We start from the raw sequence: 11133 nt of genomic DNA, 5'->3' as shown, positions 1-11133 counted from the left end.
TTTTCATATTTTCTTTTAAAATATAAACCTCATAACTGACCTGTGAATCAAAAGTGAGTGGTATCACTGGTGAGTGGTTGTCATAGGAACTCGAACTGAATACATGGTGAATCAGCCCTTCTCTCGGGAAGAACATTATGGCAGGTCTCAGTTAGTATGCATGTCCTCACAGCCCTGCTTTCTAGCAGTAGCTGACCCATTCCACCCATTTTATAGTAGGATCTTAAAACTGATGTGATTTGACGTGGGGTTCAGGAACGAACAGTCAAGAAAGAATTCTTGAGACATTTTTGGTGCAAAAAAGGTGGTTTTATTAAAGCATGGGGACAAGACCAATGGGCAGAAGGAACTGTACTGGGAATGTGAGGAGTGGTGATTGGTTGTATACTTTTAAGTTGGGAGGGGTAAGGACAAAGGAAGTTTCCAAAAGGATTTTCATATGTTAAAGAAGACTTAACTGTTGCATGATTTCTGTTACTCTAGTGCCTGTGGTCTGGGTCACTCCGCTTAGAAGAATGAAGAAGTAGACCAAAGAGTGATGGCCAACAAAGCAAAATTTATTGAGCAATAGCACAAAGCTCTCAAAGAGGAAGAGGACCTGAGGGGGTTGCCCGTGGGGTTTCTAAGTTTAGGGGATTTTATGAGCTCTTTAGCAGAACTATCTTAAACAATGGGGGTGTGCTAAGTTGGGACAATCAGGGCTTTGGTTGTGTATCTGTCTACTTATCAGGTTAATGTCCATGTGCTGATGGTCTTTTGTTGGCTGACATCTGGGGGCTTAGGTCTTAAGTACCTCTTGCCTAGGATGGTGATGAATGCTTGTGGTGACTTGTTTTATCTTAGGACGTTTTGCAGAAGTCATTTCTGAAAGGCTTCAAAACAGAATGCTAGCATGGTCCTGTCTAAGCTGCAAAACAGGAGGTTAGTGCTGCTTTATTTTAGCTGTCCTGACTCCATCTTTTCTTGTTGGGGCCCTTGGCCCTAACTACTTCACTGTCTAACTAACTCCTAACATCACAGGATTCTGGAGGCCTGGCTATTGTCAAGCTAAGATTGCATTTTGCCACCAGCAAAGCATTACATTAAGACAGTTAGGAGTTCCTGGAGGACTGTCCTACTCTACCTGTCTCAAGTGTTTGTCAGTGGGCTACAAGTTATAAGGAGGTTTAATTTTATCTACATTTCCTTTTGCCTTTGTTCTCCATGTCAAAAACTACACCCTTTAAGAGTCCTCTGAAGCATCTGTCATCATGAGGATATAGAAAGTGGGGAACTTTATTCAACTAACATTTTCCAGGTACTAATCAAGTGCTGGACATGGAAATAGAAGCTAAGAAGACAATGATAAAGATAAACTAGTCTCTGGTGGCAAGGCATCATCAGCAAGACAGAGTAATTGGATAATTCACATTTTCAAAATCATGCTATAGGTACAATGAAAGCACAAAGAAGGGGCACCCTGCCCAGTTTGGGGGATTTGGGAACTCTAAGATTTCAAGGAGAAACCAGTCTGCAAAATAAAAGTGAGGGTCTATAAGAGAGGTTGCTTGAAGAAGTCCAAATACTGTGCACAGGTATCTAGAATAAAGGGGTAACATGTCAAGTTTGTGCAACTAGAAGTAGTTCATTATAACAGAAACAAACATTAGCTGAAAGGGAAGTTCAAAAACAGCAAAAATACACTCCAGACACCTATATGACTAACACCTAAAACTGTAATTTGCAACTGGAAAGTGAAGGGCCAGCTGAAATTTCAGAATCATGCTTTATACCTTGTTTTTCAAAGAATTTAAGGAAGTAGAAATCAACTCTGTAATACAAACAAGATTAAGATACATGTTTTGTTTTTTCCAGTATTGGACCTCATTTTCCAGCAGAGTCTCTTCTGAACTCACTGATGGTTTTCTAAGGATGCAAAATTCCTTATTACCATCATCATCATCACCACCACCATAACTACAATCATCATGTTTGTTTTTTTTTATCCTCTGAACAAGAATTGCATACTCCTTGTACGATTTCCAGAAACAAAAGTTTATACAAAATAAAATTAGTACTCCTCTCATCCCTAATCTCAGAAACCTAGCTTCCTGTAGAAGGAACCAACATTACTAGTTCCTCATGTTACTCCAGAGATTTTTTTAAGTGTATACATACAAGTATATGTGAGTTCCAATTTTTTGCATAAATAGTGCAGTATTTCTATTGGTTTGCTCCACACTTTTTCCACAGTTCAATATATCTAGTAAATTGTTCTGTGTCATTACAAATAGTGCTCTGTTTCTCAATCTTCTGGCTATATAATATTCCCTTGTGCAAGTGTGCTAGAACTTATATTACCACTCCCATATAGATGGATGTATAAGTAGTTCCAATCTTTAAAATTATAATCAATGGATATCTTATAAATATATAATTTTTCTGACTGTGTATGTATGAGAGACAGTGCATGTATGCCTTAAAATTAAACCTTCGGGCCAGAATGGACATTTATTAAAACTTAATAAATACTAGATACAATTTGTAGTAGATATTATACAATTTAATATAGTTAATTCCTACATGTGATGGGGTTCCCCTTTTAGATTACACAGTGTGTTCTGTTGTTATGTCTTTATGCTCAGTTGACACACTGTTCTAATGATTTCATTTCTAAAAATTTCATTGTACTTCTTCTGAATTGTCTTGGCTTTTTAATATTTTTGATCAGCTCCATTTAAATTTTATAATTAGCCTTTCTGAAATTTTAACTCAGAACACATAAAATTTATACATGAACTAAGAGAGAATTAATTTGTATATGCAACTGACCCATCTACTCAAGAAGACATTATGGATATCCATGTGTGTAATTACTCATGTGCAACTTTCAGAAGCATTTTTTGATAAATGTATTCTAATGTGTTTCTTTTCCAGGATATTAAAGATTTGACCTTCTCTTTGTCTTCAAATCCATTATTTTTATGTCCATTTAAATTAACTCTCCAGTCACATTTACTATATCTTTTGTTTGCCAGGCACTGATGCCTTATAGTAAGCACTTATATTTTTTTCTATTAAAATTTTGCTAAAAAACAGAAAGGGTGCATACATGTAAAAATAAGCCATTTCAAAAAGCTGGTAAGAAAACTTGTAAATATTACCTGAAATTATCCACAAGAGAAAAACTTGACAATTAGTGACCACAACTCTTGTATCAGCTCACAAATTTTAGACCAACATGAAGGCTGCGGAATATCTTCTTCACTGTCATCTGCCATTACCATTAGAGTGGGGTAGTTTTTAGCGCTTTTCTGATTATTAGCCATGTTTTTCATTTGGGCCTAAAATTGTGTGACATATTAATAAAAGGAAAATATTTAAAAACCCCAAACCTTCAGGAATAAGGTTTTATAGTAACAATTTATAAAATTAGTTGCATTTTCCTTTTTAAAGTATTCTCTCTTCTTAGATCATTTATATCAAGAATATCTCCTGCTTTAGGGTTGGGAAATGAGAAGAAGCAAAGAACAACCTTACTTATATTCATCCATCACTAGGGTTTTGCGAGGTGCTAAATAGGCATGAGGACAACTGTTGTAAGATACTCTGTTTAGCCAAAATTATGCTATTTGAGAGAGAGCCTTTGATCTGAATGGTACAAATGCTCACCCACATCTTAGAAAGAATGGTAACTTCTAAGCTGTATTAGAACTCTGATATAGACACTTGTAGATGGGAGAAGAGAGAACTCCTTTGCTATGTGCTGACTTGGGCAGGCCATCCTCACTTGGAGATAGCTGCAGGGTAGGAGCTGTCTCCCTCGTTTCTGAGTATGTACATATCTGATAGTTCTAGGTCAGCAAGGATTATCTTAGGGTCATTGGGTGAGTAGGTTGCCTGAAAACTGGCAGTAATCTTGGGAAAGTGAACCAATTGCTACTTCTATTACAGACACCCAGTTAGGACATCCACGTGCTAAACCCGGATGCTCTGTGAGATCCTCCCATTCAATATTGCTCTGTGAGATCCTCCAGGAATCCCTCAGAATAGCAGCATAAGTTCTGGGAAGGTTATTTATATTCTATAAATGCTTGGAACTACCAAGTTCTTACCGGACCCTCCAGAAACTCAATGTGAACACAACTCTAGTGCTTCGACGCAAGTCATTACAAAACAGGGCTTGTAGTGAATGAAATCCAGTACACAACAGTGGTGCTGCTCTCTGACTTTGCTCTAACTTTCAACGCGCCCTTCCTGCTGTTCTAGGGCTTTGTTCTGTAGTCCATGCCCAATCCCAGGCCAGGCTTACCTCAAGCCTCTCAATCCTCTTATTCTGCTCTTTCAGAAGGACTTCTCTTTCTCTCTTTATCTGCTCTTTCATTTGGATCATAGATTCCTTGAAACATTTTTCTAGAAGCTCTACCCTTTTCTGCAGCTGTTTACACCTTTCCTCAAGAAGCTGCTTTTCCTTCTCAGCTGCCTCTCTTTTGGCCTGCTCTTCTGCTCCAGGAAGATTTCATTCAGAGAGGAAGGATAACAAAGGTTAAGCATAAAAGCTGCAGCCCCGTGTCCCACAACACCCCATTTTCTCAGACATCAAACTGTCTTGAAAGATGCAATGAAAATGTCTGAATTTAACTAATGGCCACATCTCAAGGGCAGGTATGAGAACGTGGTAGGAAAGGTCCTGACCACCTGGCCGATGAACAACCACATCTTGCCTTGTATTTTCAGATTTAGCGTGTTTCATTCCACAGAAGGAGAGGAAACTCCTTGCTTCAGGAACATTTTCCTGGTGGGGCATTCAGATGGCATGGCAGGAACCTCCCACCCCATCATGTGCTGAGCCCTCCTCATACCTGCTAAGGCTTGTTGTACATCACGGAGAAGCTTATCTTTCTTTATACAGCTTTCTTCTAGTTCATTCTTTATCTGCAGCAAGTCCTGGGGATCACAAAGGAGAAAGATATATCAAGCAGGTCAAACCTGAACTTCCATTGAAATATTCTGAGAAAAAAACTGATGAACATTCCCTAGTTCCTTCTCCCACCTACGAATGAATATTTCAAGATCCTGGTCATCTCAGTATGCCTCTAGCTTCCTCTGCCAGTATTGCATACACCACTCATGCCAGGTTCCCCCAGTCAGAAGAATGTGCAAGTTTTATAAAAACAACCTCAGGTGCTTTCATATTGTTCATGTGCAGTTTTTTTTTTTTTTTTTTTTTTTTTCTGCTTGTGGCTTCTCCAGTAACCTCCCACCCTGGATAGTACAGACAAATCTTTCAAAATTTATGTCACACTCCTCTTCCAGGACGGTTTCCTAGACTACCTTCCCCATGTGAAAGAAATTATACATTTACATTTGTACATTTTTTGCCAACTATACTTTTTAAATACATGAAATTTATATTATGTGAATTACTGTTAAATTTGAATTACTACTATCTCAGAAAGAAATACCTCATTGAGACTATTGGTAAGTTTCTGAACTCCCTGAGCCTTCCTGGTGACATGCTGAGTTTCCATTATATAATCTCAATGGCTCCTTGCAGTTGTAGCATCCTGTGATTCTATCTACAAGGCATGTTAACAGTAATACAGCTAAAAGCAAAATAAAAATGAAGAACGATCTGGTAATGGAATCTTCTCAGAGAAACTTGGGTTGTTGTGAATGGTAGGGAGTGCCCAAAAAAAGCAGCAATCTCAAAATAACCTAAGCATGTTCCAACCAACAAGGAAACTGCCAACATTTAGTCAAGGAGGTCATCTGAGTGTCTGTACGGACTTTGCTTCAGATAGTGTGTCTGAGTTTGGAGGAGAAGGAGATAAGATAGAGTAAGAGTGTCCTTTATAACTCTCTTAGAAGAATCAGAATCCTTCCACCATGAATGCTAGCTAATCTATGGCCACTCAGGTAGCTTCAAGGTAGAGTGAGTAACATGAAGGATCAAGTATAAAGACCAAGTACCATGTACTGCTGCTGTAATTCCTCATATTGGGAGGACTCTGCTGTGATGATTGCCTCACTGTCCAGATGTGGTAGTGCCAGGACCATTTTTGTGGGAATTTCACTCTGCAGAGTCACTATTTTCTCACAGTAGACAGGTGTATCACCACATTGTCTAGACAAGGAACCGTTCCACTGTTGGAGGCATCCGTAGAGGTCACCATCAGAATCCTCAGCCCTGAATCAGGCAAGAAATTTAGGGGATCAATGAGATTCAAAAATCAGAAAGTACAATTCTAAAATGAAACAATTTGAAACTTTCCATCAATCCCATCTCCACCTACTAAATTAGTGTTTTCCTTCCAATCACTGCAGTTAAAAATTTTAACTATCTTCCTTCAGTTAACATGCTCCGATATCTTTGAATATCTTTGATATCTTTCTCAACAAAGCATATTAAGAACACAATAGACAGCCATACAAGTCAATAACAAAAAAACCCAAAAACCAAAAAACAATTGATTACAAAATCAGTAGAACCAAACAGATATTTTTCTAAGAAGACATCTAGATGGCCAACAATATATGAAAAGATACTTAACATCCCTAATCATCAGGGAAACCAGGGATATCTTAAAACCACAAGGAGGGACACCTGGGTGGCTCAGAGGTTGAGCGCCTGCCCCTGGCTCAGGGCATGATCCGTGGTCTCAGGATCGAGTCCCACATCGGGCTCCCTGCCTGGAGCCTGCTTCTCCGTCTGCCTGCGTCTCTGCCTTTCTGTGTGTCTTTCATGAATAAATAAATAGAATTTTTAAAATAAATAAATAAATAAATAAATAAATAAATAAATAAATACATACCACAATGAGATATCACCTCACACCTGTTAGGATGGCTATTATTAAGAAGACAGATAATTAGCAAGGATATGGAGATAAGAGAACCCTTGTACATGGATGGTAGGAAGGTACATTTTAAATTAGTTCAGCCACTGTGGAAAACAGTATGGAGTTTCTATAAAATCAAAAATAGAACTACCATATAATCCAACAATCCCACTTGGGTCTATTTATCCAGAAGAATTGAAATCAGGATCTCCAGGAGATATCTACCCTTTGATGTTATTGCAACATAACTGACATTAGCCAAGATATGGAAGCAACCTAAGTGATAGATGAATGGATAAAGAACTTGTGTACGTATATACAGTGGAATATTGTTCAGGCATGAGAAATAAGGAAATGCTGCTATTTGTGACAACATCTATGGACCTTGAGGGCATTATGCTAAGTGACATAAGTCAAATACTATATACTATCACTTATTTGTGAAATCTAAAAAGAAATTGAACTTATAAAAATAGTAGAATGGGGGTTAGGAGTTGGAAGAATTGAAGGTTTGTGGTTTATAAGGGTATAAGCTCGCAAGTAGTAAGTGAATAAGGCCTGGAGATCCTCAGGATAGTGATTATAGACAATACCAGATTTTAAACTTAAAAGCTTCTAAGAGACTAGATCTTTTTTTTTTTTTTAAGATTTTATTTATTTATTCATGAGAGAGAGAGAGAGAGAGAGAGAAAGAGGCAGAGACACAGGCAGAGGGAGAAGCAGACTCCATGCAGGGAGCCCGACGTGGGACTCCATCATGAGTCTCTAGGATCAGGCCCTGGGCTGAAGGCGGAGCTAAACCACTGAGCCACCTGGGCTACCCCGCTAAGAGACTAGATCTTAACTGTTGCCAGCACTTACATACACATATACATAAATATGATAATTAAATAACATGTTAGCTTGTTAGCTAAGGCTAAGGTACTAATCACATTGCAATATATAAATATATCAAAGCAACTCATTTTATTCCTTAAAACTTATACAATGTCGTATCAATAAAAATAAAAATAGATAAGAAGTGAACAATTGAGGCAGGGTAAAGGAGATTATATCGAAAATAAAAAATTTTAATAAAATTAGATAAGAGGTGAACAACTGAGGCAGAGTAAATGAGATTATATTTATTCCTATTAAAATTCCACCTACTGGAGACCTGGGTAGCTCAGTTGGTAAAGCGTCTGACTCTTGGTTTTGGCTCAGGTCATGATTTCAGGGTCGTGGGATCGAGCCCCATGCTCTGCACTGGGCATGGAGCCTGTTTAAGATTCTCTCCCTCCCTCTCCTGCCCCTCTTCCATTTGTGCTCACTCTCTCTCTCTCCTTCTCTCTCTCAAAAAATAATAAATAAAATTCTGCCTACTTTAAGGAACAAATTGTCAGAAATTTAGTTTTCTCTGGAATATATTTATATTTATATATATAAGCTCTGAGAGGAGCATTTATTATACAGGATATCTCCTCAGATGCAGCGGAAACTTGCAAACCCAGAAGAGTCTCACAGTAAAATAAGATCACAAAGTCATTCTCTTGCCTCAGAGTTAACCAGAGGATGCATACATTAGTACTTCTGTACTTTTCCACGGCACAAAATGCAGAGTGGCCATTGCAGAGTGCTCCCTTCATTATTCTCCAAATCTCTGATGAAGCTAGGGATGAAATACCGGGTATCACCAGCCTGCAATGTTTTGCTCTCATTGATATTTACAAGAACCGGCAAAGTAGGCTTATTATACTTACTTTGCAAATGAGATCAGTGGGGCTCAGAAAGTCTAGGTAAGGTATTTTTCCACGGCACGTACTGAATAGATTGTAGACCCACGTTTGGAAACCTGGAAAGTCTGTTTTACTGTTCTATATTTTGCACTCAATTACCAGCAAGATAATTTTCCTCAAAAACACTGGTTACACATACTTCAGTATGATGATCAGTAACTTCTAGGGGATTTCTATTCATTCTCCTATCCCCAAAACACTCTCTCTAATGTATTATCATGACCCAATGGGCTCCTCTTATTTCTGTAGAGTCAGGTTGTCATCCTACAAACCACTCAGCAGTTTCCAGACCTGGCTCTCTCCTCACACAGCTAGTACTTCACTAGGGGCTCCAGTTCACCTCAGGTTTATGAAAGATATCTTTTCATATTTTTATTCCTTGATATCCAGTCCCATTACTGTGGCTTTTTTTTTTCCCACTTAGACACATTGGTTGAATATCCATTACGTGCTACAAATTGTACTTGTGTGCTTGGATAAAAAGATAAATAAGCTGTGGCCTCTGCCCTCAAAGTCTTCTAAAATAACTGTATCGGTTAGGATTAGGATTATCTGTGACAATTAGAAAAAAAGTCTCCTAAACAATGTACATTGATTTCTCTCTCATAAATTTTGGGGCTAGTAATCTAGAGATGGTGTGTGCTTTTGTTTCATAAGGATTGAGGCTTCAGAACCTTTTTATCATATGCTCAGTCATCTTAAGGGGTGGTCCATGGTGTGAGATGGTGTGCTGCCATATTTGTATTTTTTAAAAAGATTTTATGTATTTATTCATGAGAGATACACAGAGAGAGGCAGAGACGCAGGCAGAGGGAGAAGCGGGCTTCACGCTGGGGGTCCGATATGGGACTCAATCCCAGGACCCTGGGGTCACAACCTGAGCCACAGGCAGATGCTCAACCACTGAGCCACCCAGGTGCCCCTCATACTTGTATTCTAAGCATAGAACAGACAAAGGGAAGATAGGCCTCTCCTTTACTAATTCATCTTATCTACATAAACCAGATTGCTTCATAGATTATTCATATTCCTGTACACAACCACAAGAGAGGCTGGAATTGCCATCATTATTCTGGGAAACTGTGTGTGTGGCAAGTAAGCAGGAGTCCTATTAGTATAAGAGAAAGGGGAGATAGATTAGAATGGAACAAGGGAAGAGTTAACAGTATTTCCCAATAACCATCTCAAACTAGGGAGAAAACAGACGGTACACAAGGATTATACTCTACTGTTTATCACCATTATAATTATCTTCACTAAGGTCTAAGCTTGAAGAGAAAGGTGTCCTGTCTGTTCTGTTCTCTGTTCGGTCCCCATACTGGGCACATAGTAGATTTGTTAAACTGAAATAATCCTGAGAAAAGAGATATATGTGAGTGATAAGGGTTAATTGAATTATGTGTTGAAATGATTTAATTCAGCTTAAGAATACAAAAGAAGAAAGCCTGGCAGATCTTTCCGGGATGATAGTCCTGGGAGAGCAAGGGGTTTCAGAGGCGATGCAGACAGAGTGAGCCTCCAGAAGAAGGAAGAGGTTCGCTATGTTAAATACTCAGAGGATTCACTGCAAATACTAGTAGGATGGCCAGGAATGTCCTTACAGAACACAGACTTAGGAGAGTGTTGGAAACAGTAGCCAGGGGAGAGAAAGGAGCAGCCGTGGGGGAAGGAAGTGGGTCCAAAGAAAGTAGAAGGACATCTAGAGTATTTAGTATTAGATAAATGTGCTAGAGTATTTAGTGGTGAAGAGTCATGGCCTCTGTTACTTATTCCACCAAATAATAATCAGAATAAGAATGTAAACAGAAAAACTTCTATATCTGTTTAGAAAGAGAATGCAAATATCACAAAATATCACCACAGGGTGCATCTAAATGAATAGAAGGTAGGATTTCATTGTAGTCTTAAGCTTCCTCTATAATTCATATTTTTTTAAAACATAGATTTTTAGAATATGTAGATTTTAGAGCAAGAATATGTAAACAACATTAAGTGGAAATCACAAATACAAGGTTTTATATCTTCCCTATTTAGATTTATCTATTGCATTCCTATTCTCAGTTCCCCTTTTTATCTCAGAAATTAGGGCTTAAAGCCCGAACCTAAAGTGCATGCAAAAGAAAGTTTAGAACTGAACATACCTGCTCCATAGTTGCAGACCTGCTGCTCTGTTCAAGAATGAGCTTCCTGCAGCCTCTCAACTCACTCGTTTTCTGTTTTCTCCGCCCCCAGAAACTGAAAACAAATTGAGGAAGTTGAGAAATGAAATGGAGGAGGAAACTGTGATAGTAAAAGAACTTCATGGTGTGTTAAATATTTTGACAAGGCGTGTGGGAACAAAGCCACCAGAGCCTGAGAAGGTATAGAGGGCAGTTTGTGGATCCCAGTCACTCTGCAGTTAGACCTTAGTAAATATCGCCCTAACTAGCCTTCTTTATTTTGTCCCCAGCTTGTCTGTGCACAAGTGGACTGTTAGTAGAGTCCAAGGGCACAAGGTACCTGGCTTCAGGGGTCCCAAGCAGACTGGGTCTAGCCAC

The 11133-nt window shown here is 38.7% G+C and overlaps 1 protein-coding gene across 1 annotated transcript; it reads right to left on the bottom strand.

Annotated features, from left to right (window-relative positions):
* Positions 1-536: 536 nt before the first annotated feature.
* On the bottom strand, positions 537-10771 carry LOC112640915 (guanylate-binding protein 4-like). Its single transcript, XM_035718136.2, has 7 exons — positions 10738-10771; positions 8381-8469; positions 5953-6169; positions 4842-4926; positions 4292-4482; positions 3144-3323; positions 537-1578 (listed from the first exon to the last, which is right to left on the bottom strand). The coding sequence occupies exons 2-6, from the start codon at positions 8425-8427 to the stop codon at positions 3150-3152; spliced, it is 714 nt and encodes a 237-aa protein (XP_035574029.2). The 5' UTR covers positions 8428-8469; positions 10738-10771; the 3' UTR covers positions 537-1578; positions 3144-3149.
* Between the last annotated feature and the right edge of the window lie 362 nt (positions 10772-11133).

This window comes from Canis lupus, chromosome 6 (assembly GCF_003254725.2).
Source record: "Canis lupus dingo isolate Sandy chromosome 6, ASM325472v2, whole genome shotgun sequence".
Taxonomy (NCBI): domain Eukaryota; kingdom Metazoa; phylum Chordata; class Mammalia; order Carnivora; family Canidae; genus Canis; species Canis lupus.
This window is presented reverse-complemented; position numbering and strand designations above follow the sequence as displayed.